The sequence below is a fragment of the Chiloscyllium punctatum genome, chromosome 2, assembly GCF_047496795.1.
Source record: "Chiloscyllium punctatum isolate Juve2018m chromosome 2, sChiPun1.3, whole genome shotgun sequence".
Taxonomy (NCBI): domain Eukaryota; kingdom Metazoa; phylum Chordata; class Chondrichthyes; order Orectolobiformes; family Hemiscylliidae; genus Chiloscyllium; species Chiloscyllium punctatum.
Genome location: NC_092740.1, coordinates 43,039,985 through 43,065,630, shown reverse-complemented (window position 1 = coordinate 43,065,630; position 25,646 = coordinate 43,039,985). Strand labels below are relative to the sequence as shown.

Here is a 25,646-nt window from a genome sequence, read left to right as displayed (position 1 = left end):
TTGAAGGCCCTGGTCATGGCAGATGGAGGTATAGAGAGATGTCCATAGTGAAGATGAGATGTTGAGGACCAGTGAAATGCAAGTTTCGGAGGAGATGGAAGACATGGGTGGTGTCTCAAATGTATGTGGAGAGTTCCTGGACTTGGACGGGGTGGGGGGGGGGGGGGGGGGGGGCGGTGTAGTAGGGTGGTTAAAAATAAAGGACAGTATTGAGGTGGGTGGAGATGAGTTCGGTGGGGTAGGAGCAGGCTGAGACAATGGGTTAGCCGGGGTGGTCAGGCTTGTTGATCTTGGGAACCAGATAGAATCGGGCGGTGCAGGGTCCCTGAACTAGGAGGTTGGAAGCTATGGGTGAGTGGGAGATCTCCTGAGGTGATGAGATTGTGTATGGTCTGGGAGATGATGGTTTGGTGATGGGGGGTTGGGGTGAGGTCATGGTTGAGGGAGCGGTAGGAGGAGGTGTCTTTGAGTTGGCGCCTGGCTTCAGCGGTGTAGAGGTCAGTGCACCAAACTACCACTGCACCTTCTTTACCCGCTGGTTTGATGGTGAGGTTGAGATTGGAGCAGAGGGATTGGAGGGTTGCATGTTGTGAGATCGTGTGGTTGGAGTGGGGGAGGAGGGTAGACAGGTTGATAGAGGGCAGGTAATAGAGGGCCAGTACGGAGTGTCCAGGTAGCTGGAGCGTGTTGAAGGCGGGTGAAGGGGTCGCGGAGGCGGCAGAACTATAATTCTTTTAGTTACTGGGTAATTATGAAATTCCTTCCATTTTCAGGTCTCTTTGGCATACCACTAAAAATCAAATACAAAAGGAAATGGCTTTAACTTTTTTTGGAATTTCAGAACAATTATAGGTAACGGTACAAACATTTCACTTTATTTACATCATTTATTCAGCTGAATAAGACTCTTGTAATTTTCATTGACACGCTCTCTATGAGTACTGACCATGTTCCACTCTTCTGCTTCCATTCTGAAACATACTCATTGCCTCTAGATTGAGTGCACATACACCACGCATGAATGCTTTCTTCATAGAATCAGTATATTTGTCCTTTTCAGCTAACAGACGTCTTATCTCTGCTTTTGCTCTTTCCAGTTCCTCCCTTGACTAAAATTTCAAATGAAACAAAGTCAGAACAAGACTGCAATTTTCAACAATGCATCATACCCATTTTCATCATGAATATTTTGAATTACACATCCAACTGCAATATCATCCTACTGCTAATATGATCTTTCCTATTAAAACCTCAAGGTTGTCCGAATGAATTAAAATGAAAAAGCTCTTTTGTTTTAAATTTAAAAATGCATAGAAAGGTGAGCTGTTTTAAATTAAATAAAAAACATACAACGTTGTTCTCAAATGGAGCATATACTCACCTGGCCTAAAACATTCATGATGCAAAAACTAAATTTCCATATTTTCATAAACATTTCAGCTTGCTTGTAAATTGGGAATGTTTTATTTTCAAAATTAAACCACGGCCTTTCAGATGCCTTTGTATTCTTCCCCTGTTCCCCCTCCACCCCATCAAATGTGAATTTTATAAGAAATGGGGTTATTATCGGGTCTATCGTATTGTATTTCCATTAGCTAAATCATTACAAACATGTTACAGTAGGAATTTTAAGATTTGTACTTCCTCAAAACAAAAAAATTACATTGTTCCAGTATCATGTACCCAGACTCAGATTTTTGTGAACATTGGAGAAATCGTTTGGCTACCAGTGCAAGTTTTTGTTAATTACTATATACTATTGGTTCCAAAACAAAGTGGGGTGAAACAATGAAGGTTTTCTGAATATTCCTGGAAGAGCTGCAGAGAATTCTTTAAAACAAAAGCAGAATGATGGAAAATTCATAGATACAAGCAACAGAAACCACAAAATATTTACTTCCTCCCACATCAAGATTTTTTGCAGTATAAATGGCTACAATACAGAATCTATAACTCATCAATTGCCTGTGCACACAAGGAGCTTTTTACAAGTATTTTTCTGGTACTTACTGCATCAAGCTTTCTCTCATAATCCCTGGATAACTGGATACAGACCTCCTCAGCACGAGCTTGACATGCTCTTTCTACTCTCTCTTTCCATTTTGCTTGCATTTCTGATTTCCAAGCTGTACACACTTTTTTTAACAGACAGAATTTATAGTGTCTTTCAGCCAGGGTATTTGCATATGCCTTGAAGAGAATGAGACAATTACTTAAATTATGTTGCAACTAGATGACAAGATAGCAAGTCAAATGATTTCTTACTCACCCTGTATAACTTCCACAGCTTTATTTTACAAGTGTGCATTCAACATGGTGCTGCCATTTCAGATTAGTTGCAAGAAGCACTTCCCTTGCTGTAAGTTGAACTGTCACAGAATTTTATGAACTATCACAAAGGCAGTACTCAATCTGGACTTGAAAGGCAATTCTTCCACTGGTCGTCACAAATCTTACATCATTCAAATGAGCTCTACCTTGCAAAAAACGTCCAGGAGTCCAGCGGCAAGATGGCTCAGGGGTTAGCACTACTGCCTCACAGCGCCAGGGACCAGAATTCAATTCCAGCCTCGGGCGACTGTATATGTGTGGAGTTTGCACATTCTCCTCGTGTCTATATGGGTTGCCTCTGGGTGCTCCAGTTCCCTCCCACAGTCCAAAGATGTGCAGGGCAGGTGATTTGGCCAAGCTAAAAATTGCCCTTGGTGTTCAGGATGTGTAGGTTAGTTGCATTGTTATGGGTAAATATAGGATAGTGGAATGGGTCTGGGTGGGTTACTCATCATAGGGTCAGCGTGGACGCACTGTAGGGATTCTGAAAAAAAAAAATCATAGGATAGACCATTTTAGGACTGAGATGAGGTTAAATGTCTCGACCCAGAGATTGGCAAGTCTGTGGAAGTCACTGCCACAGAAAGCAGAGGCGGCCAAAACATTGGAATTTTTCAAGTAGGAGAAAAACATCATTCTTAGGATTGAAGGGATCAAAGAGTACAAGGAGAAAGCAAGAGCATGGCACAGAATTGGATGAACAATGATTGTACTTAACAGCAGAACAGATGTGAAGGGCCAAATGACCTACTTTTGCTCCTATTTTCTAATGTTTAAAAATTCATGTAGCTCTTGCCACCTTGGAGAGAAAAAGCTTATTTTTAACAAAAATTTCAATTACAAAACAAGAAACTGAAAATGCTGAAATAAACAGGTACAATTCATTCTGCTATAACGTTTTGATAACTCAAATTTGCTGTAAAGCACAAAGCTATTTCTAAAGCACAAACTTTAAAACTGTGTTGGCTATAATGCAATTACATCACCAACTCTAAGTGCTGTTTCTAAAGCAGGATTTTTCTATAACACGGGAATGTACAGGAACGCACCAACAAGTTACAGAAGACCTGACTATAGTTCAAAATTGTTGGGAAAAATTATATTAAAATTCCAGACTTAATCATCAGACTAAGTACAGATTTTAGTAGCTGGAAAAGAGGAGAAAAGGAAAAAAAAATTCTCTGAACTGCATTTGCAAGTGACAGACGACCAGTCAACTTGAAAAGATGGTAAACAAAAATCACCTGACAACTATATTTAGTTTTTAATAGCTAAAAGGGCAAACGGCCTATTCACGGAATCTTTAGAGATCTCATAAGAGATAGAGACTTTGGAAAGGGAAAAGGTTTGCACATGACAATCCAAAATTTAAAAAAAAGTGTTGGCAAGACAAATTCTGCAACGCCAACTAGCAACAAGTCACTTAAAGTCCAGACCTCCACCCTAACTGAAGTATACTTTAACAAAGATTATCCTTACACTTGAAAATAAAGTTGACCTTCACACAACACAAAGGCATATCGAATATAAAAATGTCTTTTACAAGGACAAACCAAGAAAAGATTCGATTAGCAAATTAAATTAACAGGCATAGACGTCATCTTAGAACAGAATGCTGTAATTCTACAGACAGACACTCCACTTATGGATATTTCCAGCCAGTGGAGCAAATCCATTGCCAACTTTTATGTATTGCAACTGACCCTGCATTCATAAGTGAGCTGTTGTTTCCTCAGTCAATTCCCTCCTGTGCATAATTACTAGTCTTACTGTGACATTTCTCTCGTCAGTACACAGACAGGACTGGTGATGTTACAGAAAGTATAAAAACAAAAGTCACCATTGAGACAGTGACAGAACAACAGAATATCACAGCTCATTTCCTGATTGGAATAAAACCTGCAGCTGAATAAATATAGACACTAAAGGGAAGATACTTTCATCTTACTAGGCCACTGCTCCCTCATTAGAGAGTGATAACTGGCAGCAGTTTAATTGGAGGGTCAGCACACGGTTGTGCGCGCGTGTGGCACAATTAAGATGGAACATTTATCATGTTAGTCTTAGCTGGTGTGGGCACAAAACCCACACTTCTAGCATCACTGCATTGCAATCCAGCCAACTGAGCTAACCAATCCCTTGGGGGAAAAAAGGGACATGCAGACTAATTACAGCCTCACATTCTACTCTTTATACATTTTAAACTATTTCCCCCATTTTCCAGTCCCCTAGCTGTTGAATACACACACTTTTACAGCACAGGGAAGACTGCCAACATTTTTTGACTCTCTCCACCTTCCTGATCAAAGAGTATTGGGCCCAACAGTAGTGACTTTTACTGTGGCAAGAACACACTGCAGACTAAAAACTGATTTGGGAGCCAAAGTTGAACTTAAAGTTTGAAATTGTTGATGAGTAGTTGTTTATTTAAATTGCTTTAGAAAATCCAAATTCTAAATGCCAGTAATTAAATAATGTTTTCTTTGTACATAATTAAGTTATTGAAGAGTGAATTCTAAAATTATGGACAGCAACGTTTGACCTGCAAGGTGTATATCATGCAAAAGTGTTATAACATCCAGGATTGTGTTCAATTAAAAGACTGATTAAATAAGAAATTATTTAAATGCCTGACGACAGAGAATCCAAACATTTAATGATATTTTAAACGATTAAGAATATTCTTGAATATTCATTTCCATCCCCCAAAATAATCTGATACCATGAAGTGCAAAACATTAAAATGTCGATTTTATAATAGTATAGTCACTCCAAAAAAAAAATCAGTTACATGAGCTAGATTTAACTAGGTTCATGCTTTTTGGACAGTTGAAAAGGCTGTTATCCAAGAGTTCCTTTTTTAAAAACATAAGTGAGGCAGGCTCCTGCAACACAATTTCTCAACTAACTGAAAAACAATTACATGTTAACACCACTCGAAACATATCGCCAGCTTTAAACTTGTATTTGCAGATATTACGACACATACTTCCACTTTTGCTTCTGAATGTTGAAGTCGCCACTGTGTGAATCGGCGCATCAATTCTATCTTCTCTTTCAGATTCTGAATGCCTTGGATCAAATTCGTGATTACCTTTATGGATAAAATAAAAAAGAAATGCAATCAATTGTCACCTCATTTTATTGATAACACTTTCTGGAAAAGTAATTAAACCTACTTTAAAACAGAAGTTTGCTTCAGAAGAGTTTTCTAAAAATGATTATGTAATTTGAAGATGCATAGCAGTTAAGTTAGACTTTAGTCATTGGACATGTATTAAATAATATTTAATATTAAAATGTCAGGTCATAATTTGCATCTGCTATAGGCTAGCTTTGCCCATGTGATTGCATTGATATCTTTTGTGGCAAATTGCTGGAAACTACAATGGAAAAGCTTGAAGGAAAACTAGCAACTGGCAGCAATATGAGCCAGGTATGCAACTGAATACCTCAAAATATTAAGGGCTCTGACATTAATAGTGCAAGGATTGACAAGAAATGAAAAACAGTGGGTGGGAGGGAGCAGAGGAGGAAACCTAGACAAATCTTCAACTTGATGATTTCACATTTCTGAAATACTCCTAAAAATACTTTTTGGATATGATTTCACACCTGTTTATTTGTTTGCAGTATTTAATTAATACAGCCTTAAACATGCACAGACTTCAAATAGCTCCAAACAGATCAATTTTCTATGGTGAGTTACTTCATATCTATTGTGGAAGTAAGGCAGCTCCAAACTACTCAATGGCAGATGAGACAAATGAGATGCTACTTTTGTTAAAATATGGCACTGCTTCAGGAATATCGACCTTTGGATTTCTGTGTTTAATAGTTAGCTATGGTTCCTTGAACACACTCATACAAGCATCAACAAATGCCTTATTATTTTCATAGTAATTGTGCAGCTTCATTTGGAAGGAAAAAAATCTCAAAGAAAAACAGGCCCGGATATCTTCAGTAATTAGTAGTGATGTTGCAGTGAGGCTAGCACTAACCCTTCAGGCCATTTGCAACTGTTATCTGACCTACCACAGCAATCAAGAGACTGGAAATTATTGGAATTCACAACCCTGGTTAGGTAAGATGTTATAATGTGGAGAAATGAAATAAGAGCAGAAATAGATTGTCAAGATAGTTTGGGATTTTATGCACACACTTCAAATAAATTACATTTGCTCATTTAAACTCCAGTGGACAACCCACACATTCCAGGTACCAGTCCGGTAAATCTCCTCAGAACCACTTCTAATACATTTCATCCATCCTTAAATAAGGAGGCCAAAACTGCACAAAGAATACAAGATATGTGCTCAACAATGTGTTAAAACACTGAAGCCTAACATCCTTACTTATATGTAAATCTTTTAAAATAAAATCATAGCATCCCATTAGCCTACTTGCATACTAACTTGCAACTCAAGATATCTCACCATTTCAGAATGCTGCAAGATAAATTTAACTAGTCATACAGGAAAAGGTGGGTTAATTAGGAAGAGGCAGTATGGACTTCTAAAGGGGAAATGGTATTCAATGAACTTCTAGCTTTTTAAAAGACAAAGGTTTGATGAGGGTGACACCTGTTGGACATAGTGTTCATGGATTTCCAGTTATTTGGCATGGTGCCCGAAAAGGAAATTTGTGTAGATGCATAACTGGCTGAAATAGAGGAAACAGTCGTGCTCAATGGATATTCATTAGGCTGGGGAAGGTTTGTAGTGGAGATCCTCAGGGGTCAGTATTGGGACCCTTACTTTCTCCGATTTATACTAATGATCTAGACCCTGGTGTATAGCAGATATATTCAATATTTGCAGAGAACACAACCTGTAAGAATTGCAAATTGAGGACAAGGTGGAACTCCAAAAGAACAGACAAGTTATAGATGTGGGTGGATGGATGCATGGTGGATGGGGTTCAGCGCAGAGAAGTGGAAGTATTGCATTTTGGTACTAAGAACATTAAGAGACATGATAAAATAGATGGAACAATTCTAAGTTGGGTGGAGAGAAATGAAGGGGCTGAGGGATATGCATGAATATGTGCACAATTAAGGTGGCAGCACAGATGGAGAAAGTAATTAATAAAGCATATAGTATTCTTGGTTTTATTCATGGGCATAGAGTACGAGAGCAACGAGATGTTAAATTTTTACAAAGCATTTGTTCAACATCAGTTGTAGTATGGTGTATAGTTCTGGGTGCCACATTATAGGAAGGATTTGAACTAATCAAAAATAGTGCAGAAGCCATAATAACAATTCCAGAAGATGAGAGACTTAAGGAGGATACATTGAATTTTGGAATGTCCTCTTGAAAGAGAAAGCTGCTCAGAGCAGCAGCTTAGTAATTGTATCCACATCCACCAATTGCTCAGGAAGTTCATTCTACACGTGAACCATCCTGTGTAAAAGATTTACCCCACATCTCTCCTCTCACCTTAAAAATGTGCTGCCTAGTCTTGAAATCCCCCATCTGAGGGAAAAGACAACTACCATTAACTCTATCTTTAACACTCATGATCTTATGACCTTGTATAAGATAACCTCTGAACCTCTTGCACGCCAATGAAAAAAGTCTCAGCCTTTCTTTATAACTCAAACTGTACTCGGCAACCTCATGTGCGGCCTCGATAGAGTAGACCGGGAAAAATTATTTCTGTTCATAAAAGGATCAAGAATTAGGAGCACAGAATTGAAGTAATTTGCAAACAGAACAAATATGATGCAACACTAATTAGCCCTTCTCTATAGCTGACTCTATGATGCTTTATCGGATCTCAACAGTTTTTATGTGAGGAACAAAGTTTGGAAAACTAATTGGACTGAAGGCAAACAAGCCACCAAGACCTGCTGGTTGCATCCAAGGTGTTATAGGAAGTGGCTGGTAGGACAGCCTCGGACTAGTGGGTACAACCTCAGAGTAAAAGGCCTAACATTTAGAACTGAGATTAGATTAATTAGTTAGAGTGTGGAAACATGCCCTTCGAGCCAAGTCCACACCGACCTGCCGAAGCGCAACCCACCCAGACCCATTCCCCTGCCCCTAAACTACGGGCAATTTAGCATGGCCAATTCACCTAACCTGCACATTTTTGGACTGTGGGAGGAAACCGGAGCATCCGGAGGAAACCCATGCAGACATGGGGAGAATGTACAAACTCCACACAGTCAGTCGCCTGAGGCGAGAATTAAACCCAGGTCTTTGGTACTGTGAGGCAGCAATGCTAACTACTGTGCAGTGACGAAGTTCTTCAGCAAGATGGTGGTTTATCTATGGAATTCATTGCCATAGAAGGATGTAGAAGCCAAGTTATTGAGTATATTTAGGAAAGAGATAGATAGGTTCTTGATTAGTAAGGGGTTCAAGTGTCAGGGAGAAAGCAGGGGAATGACATTCATAAACAGGTCAGCCACAATCAAATGGCTGGATGGATCAAATTGATGGATCCTGGTGGCCCAACTCTGCTCCTATGTCTGATGGTCTTATTGCAAGAATGTTCTTCAGGGAAGAAAATCTGCCATCCTCACCTGGTATGACCTACATGCAATTCCAGATGCATAGTAACGTCGCTGACTAGCGAACCACAGTTGTATGAATCTCAAAGTCCCCAAAAAAAACTCAGACTACGTAGCATTGACCCACACACCGGAAATGACTGACAAAAATAGCCCGGTCAACTCTGCAAAGTCCTCCTTACTGACATCTGGGGTATTGTGCGAAAATTGGCAGAGTTGCCTCACAGACTAGTTAAGCAACAGCCTGACAGAGTCATACTCAAGGAATCATACCTTACAACTATGCCCTAGACAACACCAACAAATCCCAGGATATGACCTATCCCACTAGCAGGGAAGGTTCTGCAGATGCAATGGCATGGTGGAGTATAGTCAGGAGAAATTTACCCTGCGAGTCCTCAATATTAACTCCAAACCCAAAGTCATCTCATGGCTTAAAAATTAAAACATGGGCAAGGAAACCTGCTGATTACCATGTACTGTCCTCCCTCAGTTAATGAATCAATACTCCTCCATGGTGAGCAACATTTGGAGGAAGCACCAAGTATAGTAAGGGTGTAAAATGTACACTGGGTGGGGGATTTCGATGTCCACTAAGAGTGGCTGCGTAGCAGTAGTACTGATCTGGTCAGGTCTTAAAGAACATAGCTCTAGACGAGGTTTGCAGCATGCGGCGAGGGAAAAACACATTTGACCTCATTCTGTCAGCTGCAAACGCATCTGGCCATCACAATATTGTTAATGGTAACCACCATATAGATCTTGTTGAGACAAAGCCCTGCCTTGCCACTAAGACTGCCCTTCATTGTATTGCATGTCATGGTCAAATCAGGTTAAAGGAGTCAGACTTTGAACAGATTTGGCAACTCAGTCTACAGCACCTTATGGATGCCTGATCTTAACAGCAGAATTGTACACCACTTTGCAACCTCACAACAATCAAGCTAGGAAATCAACTCTGGCTTAAATGGAGCAGGTCAGGGCAGCACCATGTATATCCAAAAATGTAGTGTCAACATGAAGATACCACACAGGACCACTTGGTGCCAGACAGTATATATGACTAGCGATAGGTAGAGTGGATCAATCCCACAATCAATGGATTATATCTAAGCTCTGCAGTCCTGGCCCATGAATGGTGGACAATTAAACAACTCACTGGAAGAGAATACTCCACAAATACCATCCACAAATCTTGGGAAAGCCGAACATATCAGTGCAAAGAAGAAAAGGCTGAAGCATTCTCAGCAATTCTGAGCCAGAAGTGCCAAGTGGATGATCCATCTCAGCCTCCTCCACTGGTGCTAGTTTTCAGCCAATTTGATTCACTCCATGAGATAGAAAAATCATTAGAGGCACCGGATAGTGTAAAGGCTATGGTTCCTCAACATTCTGGCAACACCGAAGACCTCGGCTCTAGGAACTTGCTGCACATCTAGCTAAGCTATTTCAGGACAATTACAACACTAGTATCCATCTGACAATGCGGAAATTTGCTGAGGTATGTTGTAAAAGCAATTCAAATCCAACTCAGCCGATTACTAGCATGATATAATTTCACCTTCCAGCACTTGCTGATGGTCACCATCAACAGTGCCATCGAGAAACAACTGCTCACTCACACCTACGCAACTTCTGACCTGATTACAGTCTTGGACATGGACAGTACAGCATATTTCCAGAGGTGAGGTGAGAGTGACAACCCTTGACAGTTAGAAGCCCTAGCAAAACTGGAATCGATGGGTTGGGGGAGAAAACCCTCCACTTGTTGGGAGTCATACCTGGTTGATAGAAGGATGTTGTGGTTGTTGGGAGATCAGTCATTTCAGCTCCAGAACATCGCTGCAAAAGCTCCTTAAAGTAGTGTTATCAGCCCAACCATCTTTAGCTGCTTCAATGACCTTCTCTCCATCATAAAGTCAGGTGGGAATGTTCATTTAGGTACTGCAGCAGTCAAATGTTCAAATGCAACAACATCTGAACAATGTTCAGCTTCAGCTGACAACTGTCAAATAACATTTGTACCTCTTAAATACTGAGCAATGACCATGTCCAACAAGGGTGACAATCTAACGACCTCCCATTGTCATGGAGGACAGAAAGGGAGGAGGTGGCGGGGGGGGGGGGGGGGTAGTGACATTTTTGATAAAAAGGATAGCATTACAGCCTCCTACGGAGGGGGGATAGTCCTGGAAATACATCCAGGGAAGTTATTTAGGTTGAACTGAGAAATAAGACAGGGATGATCACCTTATTGGAATTGTATTATAGACCCCCTAATAGTCAGAGGGAAATTGAGAAACAGATTTGTAAGGAGATCTCAGCTATCTGTAAGAATAGTAGGGTGGTTATGGTAGGAGATTTTTATTTCCCAAAAAGACTGGACTGCCATAATGTTAAGGGTTTAGATGGAGAAGAATTTGTTACAACTAGAATGTTTCTGAATCAGTATGTGGGTGTACCTACTAGAGAAGGTGCAAAATTTGACCTACTCTTGGGAAATAAGGCACGGCAGGTGACTGTGGTGTCAGTGGGGGAGCACTTTGGGGCCAGTAACCATAATTCTATTAGATTAAAAATAATGATCAAAAAGGATAGGCCAGATCCAAAAGTTGAAGTTCTAAATTGAAGGAAGGCTAATTTTGACGGTATTAGGCAAGAACTTTCAAAAGCTGACTGGGGGCAGATGTTTGTAGCTAAAGGGACGGCTGGAAAATGGGAAGCCTTCAGAAATTAGATGAGTGTCCAGAGAATGTATATTCCTGTTAGGGTGAAAGGAAAGGCTGGTAGGTATAGGGAATGCTGGATGACCAAGAAATTGATGGTTTGGCTAAGAAAGAGGAAGAAACATATGTCAGATATAGACAGGATAGATTGTATGAATCCTTAGCAGAGTACAAGGGCAGTAGGGAGTATAATTAAGAGGAAAATCTGGAGGACAAAAAGGGGACATGAGATAGCGTTGGCAAATAGAATTATGGAGAATCCAAAGGGTTTTTACCAATACATTAAGGACGAAAGGGTAACTAGGGAGAGAATAGGGCCCCTCAAAGATCAGCAAGGCGGCCTTTGTGTGGAACCGCAGGAGATGGGGGAGATACTAAATAAGTATTTTGCATCAGTATTTACTGTGGAAAAGGACATGGAAGATATAGACTGTAGGGAAATAGATGGTGAAATCTTGAAAAATGTTCATATTAGAGGGGAGGAAGTGCTGGATGCCTTGAAACACAAAAATGGATAAAACCCCAGATCCTGATCACGTGTAGCCTAAAACTCTGTGGGAAGCTAGAGAAGTGATTGCTGGGCCTCTTGCTGAGATATTTGTATCATCAATAGTCACAGACGAGATGCCAGAAGACTGGAGGTTGGCTACCATGGTACCACTATTTAAGGGCGGTAAGAATAAGCCAGGGAACTATAGACTAGTTAGCCTGACGTCAGTGGGCAAGTTGTTGGAGAGAATCCTGAGGGACAGGATGTACATGTATTTGGAAAGGCAAGGACTGATTAGGGATAGCCAACATGGCTTTGTGCGTGGGAAACCATGTCTTACAAACTTAATTGAGTCTTTTGAAGTAGTAACAAAGGATTAATGAAGGCAGAGCAGTGGACATTATCTATATGGACTGCTGAAAGGCATTCGACAAGGTTCCCCATGGGAGACTGGTTAGCAAGGTTAGATCTCATGGAAAACAGGGAGAACTAGCCATTTAACATACAGAACTGGCTTAAAGGTAGAAGACAGAGGGTGGTGATGGTGGAGGGCTGCTTTTCAGACTGTAGTCCTGTGACCAGTGGAGTGCCACAAGAATCGGTGCTGGGTCCATGACTTTTTGTCATTTCTATAAATTATTTGGATGCGAGCAGAAGAGGTATAGTTAGTAAGTTTGCAGATGACACCAAAATTGGAGGTGCAGTGGACAGCGAAGAAGGTTATCTCAGATTACAATGGGATCTTGATCAGATGGGCCAATGGGCTAAGCAGCAGGTGGAGTTTAATTTAGATAAATGCAAGATGCTACATTTTTGGGAAAGCAAATCTTACACTTAATGGTAAGGGCCTAGGGAGTGTTGCTGAACAAAGACCTTGGATGCAGGCTCATAGCTCCTTGAAATTAAGTCACAGGTAGATAGGAGAGCGAGGGTAGCGTTTGGTATGCTTTCCTTTATTGGTCAGAGTATTAAGTACAGGGGTTGGGAGGTCATGGTGCAGTTGTACAGGACATTAGTTAAGCCACTTTTGGAATATTGCATGCAATTCTAGTCTCCTATCGGAAAGATGTTGTGAAACTTGAAAGGGTTCAGAAAAGATTTACAAGGATGTTACCCAGGTTGGAGGATTTGAGCTATAGGGAGAGGCTGAACAGGCTGGGACTATGTTCCCTGGAGCGTCGGAGGGTGAGGGGTGACCTTCCAGAGGTTTACAAAATTATGAGGGGCATGGATAGGGTAAATAGACAAAGTATTTTCCCTGGGGTTGGGGAGTCCAGAACTAGAGGCCATAGGTTTAGGGTGAGAGGGGAAAGCTACCTAAGCGTCAACGTTTGCACAAGAGTGTGGTATGTATGTGGAATGAGCTGCCAGAGGAAGTGGAGGCTGGTACAATTGCAACATTTAAGAGGCATTTGGATGGGTATACGAATAGGAAGATTTTGGAGGGATATGGGCTGGGTGCTGGCAGGTGGGACTAGATTGGGTTGGGACATCTAGTCAGCATGGACGGGTTGGACCGAAGGGTCTGTTTCCATGCTGTACATCTCTGATTCTATGACTCTCATTGTTTTCTCAACCTGCCATGTTCCCAATGCTTTCTGCACATATTCCCCTCAGACTTTGATCCTGCACCCTATATAGAATTATACCCTTTATGTTATTTTATTTCATTTGCATTTTTTTATTCAAATGAAACACTTCACACTTCTCTGCTTAAATTAAATTGCATCTGGTATTTGCATGAGCAAAACCAACGTAGTGTACAAAATCCCATGCAAGGATTGCACAAAACACTACATAGGACAAACAGGAAGACAGCTAACGATCTGCATCCATGAACACCAACTAGCCACGAAACGACACGACAGCTATCCTTAGTAGTCACACACGCAGATGACAAGCAACATGAGTTTGACTGGAACAACACTACTATTGCAGGACAAGCCAAACAAAGAACAGCCAGGGAATTCCTCGAGGCATGGCACTTATCCACAGATTCAATCAATAAGCACATCGACCTGGACCCAATATACCGACCACTGCAACGGACCTGACAACCGGAAGCGGCAGAGACAAACTACTATAAATGCTAGAGGAAACATCATAGAAGTGCTTCACAAGAGGCTCCCAAGCACTGAGGATGTCACCTAGACAGGGGACGAAACGTCTGCAACACAAATTCCCAGCTCGGCAAACAGAACCACAACATAAATAGGAGGGATTGAGGGATATAGGCCAAATGGGACTAGATTAACTTGGGACATCTGGTCAGCTGGATGAGTTGAACCAAACTGGTCTGTTTGGTGCTGAACATCTCTTATGACTCCATCTGGGTGTTTGTGTGTATGAAACAAAGTTAGCTTAAAGATACAGCAAGTAACTAAGAAGGCAAATGAAATGTTGGCCTTTATTACAAGGGAGTTGGAGCTCAAAAAAACCAGCAAGTCTTACTACAACTATACAAGGTTGTGCTGCGGAGGTCACACCTGGAGCAATGTGTACAATTTTAGACCCCTTTTAAGAGATATATTGGCATGACACAAAGCTGAAGAAGAGGTTGACCTATTAAAAATGGCTAAACAGATTTGGCTTTTATTCATTAGAGTTTAAAAGAATGAGGAGTGATCTTATGGAAAGATTTAAGAGTGAGAAAATGTTTACATCCATGTGGGTGGTGGGGTATGTTTGGTAGGGAGCAGGAATAAGAGGAGAAAAAATAAAAGAAAGAAAGGAAATCTCAAACTGGGGGCAATTACAAAGAAAGGGAACACTTAGCTAAAACAGAGATGCAGAAGAATTTTTCCCAGAGTGCAGTGGATGATGGTGATCATAGGTCAGCACAGATTTGATTGACTTCTGTGCTGTATGACGAGCTACATCAATCACACTTGCCAGCACTTGGCCCATAGCCTTGAATGTTCAGACATTTCAAGTGCTTATTCAAGTACTTTTAAAAGCTTGCTTCTATTGTCCCTCAAGACATTGCACTCCAGATTACTACCACACTCTGGATGGAAAAAAGGATGCACTCAAACCCCCTCTAAACTTTAAAAGCATGCTCCCTTATTATTGACCATTCAATAAAGGGAACAGCTGTTTCCTATCAGAACACTCCCTTTCCCCCTCCTACTCAATTTTGATTTAGTCCCTCTCTTCATTCTCTCCCTAACCCCCCTCCTTTACATTTTAATGATAGCATTGCCCTTAACAGGCTTTGCTTGTTAATGTTCAAATGGCCACATAGGCATTTTCCTGGTGGTGATAGAAGTGATAAAGTATATACACAATGGCATCTTTTTAATGTTTTTATTAACAGTGACACATCAAGACACACCCCTCAGCCTTCTCTGCTCTAAACAAAACAAATCCAAGTCTAACCAATCTCTTCCTAGCTAAATGTTCCAACCCAGGCAACAATCTCGTGTGCCTCTTCTGAGCATTCTCCAAAGCAATCCCATAGAGCGGTAAACAGAACTGCACACATTACTCCTGCTGTAGTCTAACCAACATTTTGTACAGTTCCAACATAACCTCCCTACTCAAATCTATCCTACAACTGATAAAAAGCAATTGGCAATTAGGAACGGTAATACAGTGGTTAGCACTTGCCTCAGTGCCAAGGACCCAGGTTAAATTCCCAACTTTGGGAGACAGTCTGTGTGGAGCTTGCACATTCTCCCCATGTCTGCGGGGGTTTCCTCCAGCTGCTCTGCTTTCATTCCACAGTCCAGTCCAAAAAAAAGTGCAGGTTAGGTGGACTGGCCACGCTAAATTACCCATAGTGCCCAGGAATGTTCTGGCTAGGTGGGCTAGCCACAGGAATGTAGGGTTAAAAGGGGTAGGGTGGGTCTGGGTAGGGTGTGATGGGCTGTTTGGCCTGCTTCCAAAAAAAAGCCTGAACTGCCTTATTAATCTGCCCTGTGGGCAAGCACCCAAACAGGTGTGTCTTCCTGAGCTTCTTAGTGTTCAGTCAGTCAGTCATTCGTTAAGTAGCCTTTGTCATATTAGTTCCAAAATGCATTAAATTCCATTTGTCATTAATCTGCCCACCTGATCAATACATCTAAATCTGCCTGCAATCCAATACCTTCTTCCTCACTATTAACCACCCAGACCATATCATTCGTTTCCATAAATCAGTTTGCCGAGAGAGTGGTGCTGGAAAAGCACAGCAGGTCAGGCAGCATCTGAGGAGCAGGAGAATCAACGTTTCGGGCAAGGGCTTTCCTGATGAAGGGCTCTTGCCTGAAAGATCGATTCTCTTGCTACTCGGATGCTTCCTGATCTGCTGTGCTTTTTCAGTACCACACTCTTGACTCTGATCTCCAGCATCTGGAGATCACTTTCTCTCTCCTGATTTATGGAAGCACCCCTACACTCTGGAGGCATCTGGTAGATTACAAGGTAGGATTCCTCAAGTATGATATTGTCACACAAGTATGCTGCTTAACTTATCTGTGGGGCAGCTTTCCAACATTAAAGAGATGTTCAGTGGCTAGTAAGGACAACCTCTGGGATTGATAGGGTTTGACTTGTTGTTTAAATGGTAATGCCAGGTCATCCACCCGTTTTATTGACGAGGGCTCAGGAAATCAGGTTAAAGATAGTTTATTTAGTGTGTATGCAGAGAGAGCCAATCGTGAAAAGTGTATCTATACTTTGATGGTTACAAACACCTCAAGTTTTATACAAAATTACAGCATACATATTACATCAACTGTTTCCCACTGTTTTTCAGCAGTAGTGTACATGCTACACCCAAAGCAAGTAACACCTTTGCTGATGGAGTGCAGGAACTGCACCCCTAGTCTGCCTTTGAGGTGCTCATTTACTGGGACAATGACAGAAAATTAACCCTTGATTAACAACCTGATTCAACCCGTTCAGTCCACGATCATTTCTTTGTTTAGGCTTGGCAGCAATTTCACTGAAGAGTTAACCATATTGCTTTAGATCAGAGTTAGATCAAGGCCAGACAAGGGAACAATACAGATTTTGTTCCTGAAAAGCCATTAGTGAATCACATTTTCTTTAAAAATGAAAAAGGACATGTTTTTACTTTGAAAGATTTGTCATGTCGACGTAGTAGGAAATAAAAACAAATGTTGAAAAATTGAAGCATAAGCATTTTTGTTTTCATGATGTAGTGGTGGGACAAGATTGGGTTGGGATACCTGGTCATCATGGAAAAGGTGGATTGAAAGGTCTATTTCCACACTGTACATCTGACTCAATGAACATTTATCAGAATCTTAAAGCACTGAAGAATTCCATTTATCCCATCAGAGATATGCCACTTGTTTTGAAAAAGCTACCCAATTAGTTTCATTTACATGCTTTTTTCTCATAACCTTATAAATATTTTTCTCTTTGGCAATGTTCCATTTGCAATTTGAAGGTTACCACTGAATCTGCTTCCATCATCTTTTCAGACAGCTTATTCTGGACTATAAAAACTTATTGAAGAAATATTATCTCCTTCACTATGCTTTTACCAGGAAATTTTATCACATTAGCACAGAACTCTTTAGAGATCTGCTCTGAATAACATTACTCATTATGGACAGAAGAGTTGCAGGTACTTGAAGTATATACGAGATGTCACACATCACAACAGTTGCTTAGAAGAGAGCTTAGGAGCCAGACATTACCTCCTGCTTTAATTTTTACCTGTATTGCAATGAGAAATTAATTTTTCAACTGACATAGCAGTACACAGTTATAGCACCAGAGTTTACATTCAGTTATATGAATATACTGTAAGGGGTAAAAGTTACAGATTTCATTGCAAAAAAAAAAAATCCACTTATTGCTTCCTCTGCTTGCAAAAGGAAAGTTTAAGCTACAGATCAGATTTATATCACTGAAATGACAATTTTAGTTATCAATACCTCTCCAGTGATATGGGTGACACCATTTCTCTAATGTCAGAAACATAACTGAAATTATTTCTGAACACAGACATGGATGATCTGTTACTTTAGACATTTACTTCGCTTTGTGGTAATGATAACCTCATGAAATGATTCACTTCCAATTTTGAATATTTTCTGCATAGCAATTAATATACCTCATCTTTTCTTCGAACAGATTCCTCATATGTGCAAATTAACTGGTTCAGGTTCTCTGTCTGACAGATCATTTGTGCAACTTGAGCTTCATGTTTCATCCTTTCATCTTGCAACTCCTGCTTGTGCTGCTCAATAACTGACAACCTCCACTGACGAATTTCAGACAGAATATTGGTCTTCAAAAAGAAAGGAGAGAACTTGATCAGTGATCAAATAAAATGCCACTTAGTACATATTTCTTCAAAGAGGACTTGCGAATAATAATTAAATTTGTACAGATCCACAATCACATTTAATGTAGTTGCATCAATAATAGTGCTAGCTGACCCAATCTCAATATCGCCCTACTCCAAAACTCCCAGTGGACAAAAGATGTTAAAATTGACTTTCGAATTCAAATTCCAGTTGCTCCCTCGACACTCCTTTTTGGGCAGTATTACTTACTCATTACTGCAAACTGCAAAAATTAGCACTGAACATTTACAATGTACACAATAGAACTTAGGTTACACTTTCTCCCCCTTACTAAGTTTGCTAATATTGAAGTTTCATGGGAAAGTAAGCTGTGGCGCATGCAATGAGATTTGAGGGCAGACAAGAGCATAGCAGATGGAATAGGATATGGAGGAGTGTCATATAGCATGGCAAAGATCCTTCAGTCCGACTAGTCCATGCCAAGAATAATCCCAAACTAAACTAGTGGCACCTTCCTTCTCGTGGCCCATATCACTCCGAACCTTTCCTATTCACGTACCTATCAAAATGTCTTTTAAGTGTGTAGTTGTACCTGCATCCACCACTTTCGCAGGAAGTTCATTCTACAAATGAACCATCCTGTGTAAAACATTTGCCCCTCATGTCTTTTTAAAATCTCTCCTCTTATTTTAATGTGCCTCCTAGTCTTGAAATTCCCCATCCTAGGGGAACGACAACTACCATTAACTCTATCTATACTGGTCATTAATTTACAAACTTCTATCAGGTCACCTCTCAATCTCCTACACTCCAGTGAAAAAAGTTTCAGCCTCTCTTGATAACTTAAACCTTCCATACCCAGCCACATCCTGGTAAATCTCATCTGAACCCTCTCCTTACTAACATCTTTCCTATAACTGGGCAATCAGAACAGGACACAGTTATCCAGAAGAGGCCTCCCTGATGTCCTGTACAACCTCAACATGATTTCCCAACTCCTATTTTCAAAAAGGACTAAGCAATGAAGGCAAGTATGCCAAACACTTTTTAACCACCTTGTCTATATGTGATGCACACTTGGGTCCATCTGTTCTGCAACAAATGCCCAAGGACGTACCACTAACGTACAAGTTCTATCCTTGTTTATTGTCTCAAAATGCAATACCTCACTTATCCAGATTGAACACCATCTACCATTTTTCAGCCCATTGGCCCATTTGATCAAGATCCCTTTGTAATCCGAGATAGCCTTCTTCACTACCAGTTACCAGTTTTGGTATCATCCGCAATCTTGCTAACCATGCCTTCTAGATTCTCATCCCAATCATTTACATAAATTTAAAAAAAAAGGACCCAAAATTGAACCCTATGGAACACTGCTGGTGACAGGCCTCCAGTCTGAAAAGTAACTCTCCACCATCACACTGTCTCCTGCCGTTAAGCCAATTGCCAAGCTCACCCTGAATCCCATGTGACCTAAACTTTACTGATTAGTCTACCATGTAGAAACTTGTCAAAGGCTTTACTAAAATCCAAATAAACAATATCTACTGTTCTGCCAATCTTTGAATTTTTGAGGATATTACCAATCAAGTTTGAGACAAATTTTCTCACACAAAACCATACTGACAATTCCTAATCAATTTTTGCCCCTCTAAATATCCATAGTATTTTTGTTAAATAATTATCTCCAACAATTTACACACACAGGTCTATAGTTCCCTGGTTTTTCCTTTACAATCTTTCTTAAAAAGGTTAGTTATCATCCAGTAATCAGGTACTTCACCCGCAATTATAGATGATGCAAATATTTCTGCAAGGGGTTTCGCAATTTCCTCCCTGATACACATTAGATCAGGTTTCAGAGATTTTTCCATCGCTGTTTCTTCTAAGACCCCCTCTTCTGTAACGTGCACTATTTTTAAAACATCAAAGTTCATTTCTCTGCATTCTCTAGACTTCATTTTCTTTCTCCACAGAAAAATCTGATGCAAAATACTCATTTAGCAGCTTGCCCATCTCCTGAGGTTCAACACAAAGATGACCTCTTTGATCTTTAAGAGGCCCTACCTTCTCTCTGGTTACCCTCTTGCTCTTCTTTGTAGAATCCCTTTATCTGCCAAAGTTCTCTCATATCCCCTCTTTACCTTCCTAATTTCTTTCAAGTTGTCTATATCTAAAATCAGATTCTCTTATTCACAATTCAGTAGGCTGGATGAAAGGTTAGCCTAGAGTTTGAATAGGTTATACCTATACTTACTTCAGAAGTATGAGAAGTAACCTCATTGAGCTACAAATTCTTAAGGGCCTCAACAGCATAGATGCTGGTAGTCTAGAGCCATGGATCACAGTCTCAAAACCAAGAGCTGTACATTTAATATAGAGACAAGGAGGAAAACAACAAGAAAAAAAAAGAACTGTTTGGGACCTTTGAAAGTGCCCTTCCTGGAAAACTATGAATGATGAGTTGTTGAGTGCATTCAAGATAGTTCAATAGGCTTAACGGATGGAGAGGTGAAGACAGTGGTGCTAAATAATCAGTCAGGATGTTTAATTTGAAACTGGTTATAATTGCTGCTTTTTTAAAAAATTATAATACACTTTCACATTCCCATTTAAATGGGAATATGTATGGTAAATGCCACACACACACACACACACAAAATCTAACACTTTACTGCAGCCTGAATCAAAGTCATTCCAAAACTAAAAACTGTGTTGGTATACTTTAAGAACAAATTTCCCCAACAGTATCTCTAAATCATTACAGCAAATTACTACTACCACCAAGCTTCACTTTTCAGATTTATTGATGGAATTATGAGTATTATTAGTTTGGCATTAGATTCTACAATATATTGAATTGGACACGTAAACAAGTCACAATAAGATGCAGCTTGCAAAAAGTATTACTGAATATCTCCATCCCAACAATCATTTGTGGAGCCTACATTTGGCTCTGGAATTCCTTCATTCCAGTCAATGTTGATATAGTAAAAACATTTTTCAAATAATTCCTTCTTCACCAATTGATCATTGGTTCTGTTGCCAGTAAGAAGAGTCTCTTCAAATCAATTTTACTGACCTTGAGTTGGTCACTGGCAGTGTTGAGTATATTTTCCACCCTGTCCAGATTCTCAGCTGGAATAGGTAACTGGCATACTGGGTCAGACATTTCAGGTTTCCTGGAAACCAGAAAATGTGAAGAGGATCTTTCAGAAAAGGTTAACTGTCCAACAGGCAACCCTGTATTTGAAAGAGATGAAATGGGGGTCCTATGGTGAACTTGCTGGTCTGTAACAAAAAAGGAATCCGAAAAAATAGGTGAATGAGCAACCGATAGTCCATACGTGAAAGAGTGTACCTAGATCTGTTAGAACAACCACAAAATAAAATGAATTGAGTGATGTACACGAGTATTAATCCTTAACATGACCCATCATTTGGCTTGTATGTTCAAACTGAAGTTTCAAATAACAGTAAACCTTTTTACTACAAAATTTCAATACAGTAGAAATGACACTAAATCACTGGGAAACAGTAATCTAACATTGAAAGAATACGTAATCAACAAATAAAATAAAATCATTGGGTATGCCTTGAGAGAATCTTATATTTATCAAATGCAAACTTTATACAGTGACATCACAATTGTTAAACACATCATAATAGATGCGATATAATTAGTAAAAAAGGTTAAAAACAGACATTATACATACAGATCATAAGATAAAAGATAATTCTAATTTGCTGGACTTCAATTCCAATTGTTGAATATTGGGGTCGCTTGAAAACTATCATAATTACTGTGTAGCATGCGATTTTATTTAACAGCTATTACAAAGCATTTAACTTTCCAGAAAACCTAGCATATGAAAACAAAGGAAAGAATTATGGAGAGGCTACAATGCCCACTGAACTAAACGTCAACAATTTCTGATGTCAAACACACCTTATTATCATACTGCAAAGTAGTATTATATCCTGAGAATAGTAAATTAAACCTCAGATGAAGGACGGTAAGGGGACAACGATCATCCAACACCACAAGTTGCTGTCCCTTGGTCATTAGCCAAAAGAATTCAGAATTGATTAACACAGCATGTTTTCTGTCCCAGAAATACAACAAAAACTAAGTGGTTGGGCCACAGGGAAGTTCTCAGAAATATGCTGACCTTGTAGACAGTAGTTCTCGATAAATGGTGCCCAGAGGACAGTCTTCATCAGATAGATGGAAAATGAACCAGAAGTAGAAGAGAAAGACTGAGGGAAATATTCCAACATCTCAACCAGTGAGCAGGATACTGTCCCCACCATTCTAACAAAACAGGAAACATTCTGTGCCAACAACCTAGTTGACTTGTGGCATCAGTAAATCATCCACAATTGTCTCAGTTGTACACTTTGTCTAATTAAAGATGTATTGTATATGAACAGCTGCTTTTTAAATGCCATAAACTAAAATTACTTACAAATCATCAACCACTTATATTTGGCAACCGTGAGCATGAACCCTTAAAACTAACACCTATGAAACAGTCAAACAGATTTAACCAAATAAAAATATTTCAAAAAACCAAAACAATCCAGATTTAGTCAACAGATGCCCGTACTTTAAATGTACCAGTGGAGGAATCACCATGGAACATATCCTCAAGGACACCAGAAAAGTTAGGAAGAGAAGACGATTAGGCCCACAAACCAATCTATCCTTTTGGTTAGATTTCGACAAGATCGCTCATCTCACACAAAATCTTTCCTTGCTTCTTCTGCCATTGGTACAAATCTGCAATTGCATGCTCTGGTAACAAGTCTAATAATCTATTACAATCTTGCTGCTCACAATATTTTACTCCTCATTATAATAAATTTCCATGGGCTCATCTCATTTCCTAGAATCTAAATGCTATGTGCCAAAACTATTGTATACCGATGTCAAAGACATAACAAGAGCTCCAGAAGATGAACGAAACTGACTGCTTAATTGATAGAAGTCTAATTATACAATAAGTTCTTTTTCTGGGAAACTTTAATTTAAAAATGAGTAAATGAAGGATATCCCAGCACTTGACTATGGGAGCACAACACAGGGGAACAGTTAGTCACAAAAGGGCCAAGTTCCTTGAAGTGTACCTATTATCATCTCAGTAATAGCTCATTTAATCTTGTGTCGTGTGTCAATCTAACTAAACGGCAGATGGTGGAATTTGAATTCAATAAAAGTCTGTAATTAAGAATCTACTGACAATCATGAAACCATTGTTGATTGTTGGAAAAACCCATCTGGATCATTAATGTCCTTTAAGGAGGGAAACTGCCATCCTTACCTAGTCTACCCTACATGTGACTCCAGACCCACAGCAATATGTTTGACTCTGAACTGCCCTCAGGGATGAACAATAAATGCTGGCCTAGTCAATGACACCTTCATCCCTTAAATGAATTTTTAAAAACTTTCAATAGTATTTCAGACGTTTTCACTAAACATTTTGAAATGGAGTAGTTTACAACTGGATGATATTACTGTACATTTTCAAACAAAAATCTTACGAGTTTAAACTAATTTGTTCAGGAGGATACACAATGTGCACAGTGTTATTTAATTAGTGGAATTCCTGAGTATCTAGACCAGCATTTCTTAAATCAAACCACTTCAATCAAATTTCCTGACTACTCTTTTTTTGTTTAAGGGACATTGAGACACTCAGATTGGCTCCAGCATTGACCCAATGAAGATGTCAAGTAAAAAAGGTAGTGCACAGAGCTAGAAAATGGAAGAAAAACAAATGCTGTTGGAAGGATATAGTGGTCAATCACTATATGGCCGCAGAGGTCAAGGAAGGCAAAAAGGTAGAGAATACCACATCAGTCAAACAGAATATTTTACTTTAACCTCTCCAATTTCACAAACAGTGGAAACTAAAGTCTGGGCAGATTGAAGCATGGGGTTTGGAGGTGGGCAAAGATTTGGTCATCAATACTAGAGGAAAGCGCAGCCGGAAATTGATTGGAAGCTTGCAAAGACAAAGACAATGATGAAAGATTTGAGTGATATGATACAATGTTCAGGCCATCTAACTATAAAACAAAGTTTGACTGCTCAGTTACATGAAGACTCAAAAGAATTAAGCCTAATATTTTGGTAATTATCACCTCTTTTCAAATGGTGAATTAAATATACCCTCACTTTGAACAGGATTTTAAAAACCCACTGAATCCAAAGTTTTGCAGGTTACAGGACTTTAGAGGCAGACCTAGCTTCTCTGCAAAATGACCTTAGGATTTCGTCTCAGACAAAGTGAAGTAATTCCTTCGAAGAACTTTCCTCCCCCTCATGTCTCCTCTACCCCCTTCTACCAATTACATGAAAGTTGTGTCCACTACCAAGTGTTCTCTTGGCTAGGGGAAAATAAGTCTTCTTTATCCGTTGTATTCAAGCCCTTCAATTATTTTGTACAACTCAACCTCCTCCATTATGAGAGCAACACTAACTTAACCACCTTTTTCTGACATCTTTTAAAGTTCCCACTGTACTGTCTGTAGACTGTGTCCTTCCTGTAATGTGGTGTCCAGAATTGTACACAAAATGCTCGTAGCGGCTTGCATTGCTCCAGCATTACATCTCTGCTCTTGTATTCAATGCCTTGCCCAATGAAGGAAAGCAACCTACATACTTTAACATCTTAAAGAATGTCAAGCCACAATGAGGCACCTATGGACATGTGTACCAAGATCTCTTACCTTCCTCTAGCTTCTCAATACTTTCACTTAGATTGCATATGGTTTGCTTTACCTTCCCCAAATGTGTCTAGACTGAATTCCACTTGCCACTTTTTCATTGACCCAACCAAATCTTGATATCCTGCAGTTGATAGCCATCTCCTCCACTGTAAACTACTTGGACAATTTTCTATTCAGGTTTCCCATTTTTCAGTGTAAATCATTAATATATGCCACACAGCCAGGGACCCAAAATTGAGCCTTGTGGAATACCACCAATACATCTTTCCATTTGTAAAAACATCCATCAAGTATTACCATTTATTTCCTGTCACATTTCTTCTATCCTATAGACTTGATTTTTCTCAAAATTAAGCCTTGTCAAATTCCTTAAAATCCATGTGACTGACACCCACTGCTTTAAATTCAATTCTCCATGTTACATTGTGTCTTACTAACTTAATTGAATTGTTTTGACAATGTTCCCATGCTGATCATCATCGATTAATCTACACCTCTTAATGCATCAGTTAATCTGGCCTTTCACTAACAATTCCACCAACATCAGACCAATAAAGCTACAATTATTTGGT

The 25,646-nt window shown here is 39.7% G+C and overlaps 1 protein-coding gene across 4 annotated transcripts in view; it reads right to left on the bottom strand.

Annotated features, from left to right (window-relative positions):
• Nucleotides 1–25,646, bottom strand: part of poc5 (POC5 centriolar protein homolog (Chlamydomonas)) — a 76,134-nt gene that overhangs the window by 28,343 nt on the left and 22,145 nt on the right. For all 4 annotated transcript variants that reach the window (XM_072547790.1, XM_072547761.1, XM_072547771.1 and 1 more), the window contains 5 exons: nucleotides 21,419–21,627; nucleotides 18,138–18,314; nucleotides 5,321–5,425; nucleotides 2,011–2,190; nucleotides 947–1,109 (listed from right to left, as the gene is read on the bottom strand). In XM_072547790.1, the coding sequence (XP_072403891.1) occupies nucleotides 947–1,109; nucleotides 2,011–2,190; nucleotides 5,321–5,425; nucleotides 18,138–18,314; nucleotides 21,419–21,627 (834 nt within the window). The remainder of the gene's footprint in view (nucleotides 1–946; nucleotides 1,110–2,010; nucleotides 2,191–5,320; nucleotides 5,426–18,137; nucleotides 18,315–21,418; nucleotides 21,628–25,646) is intronic.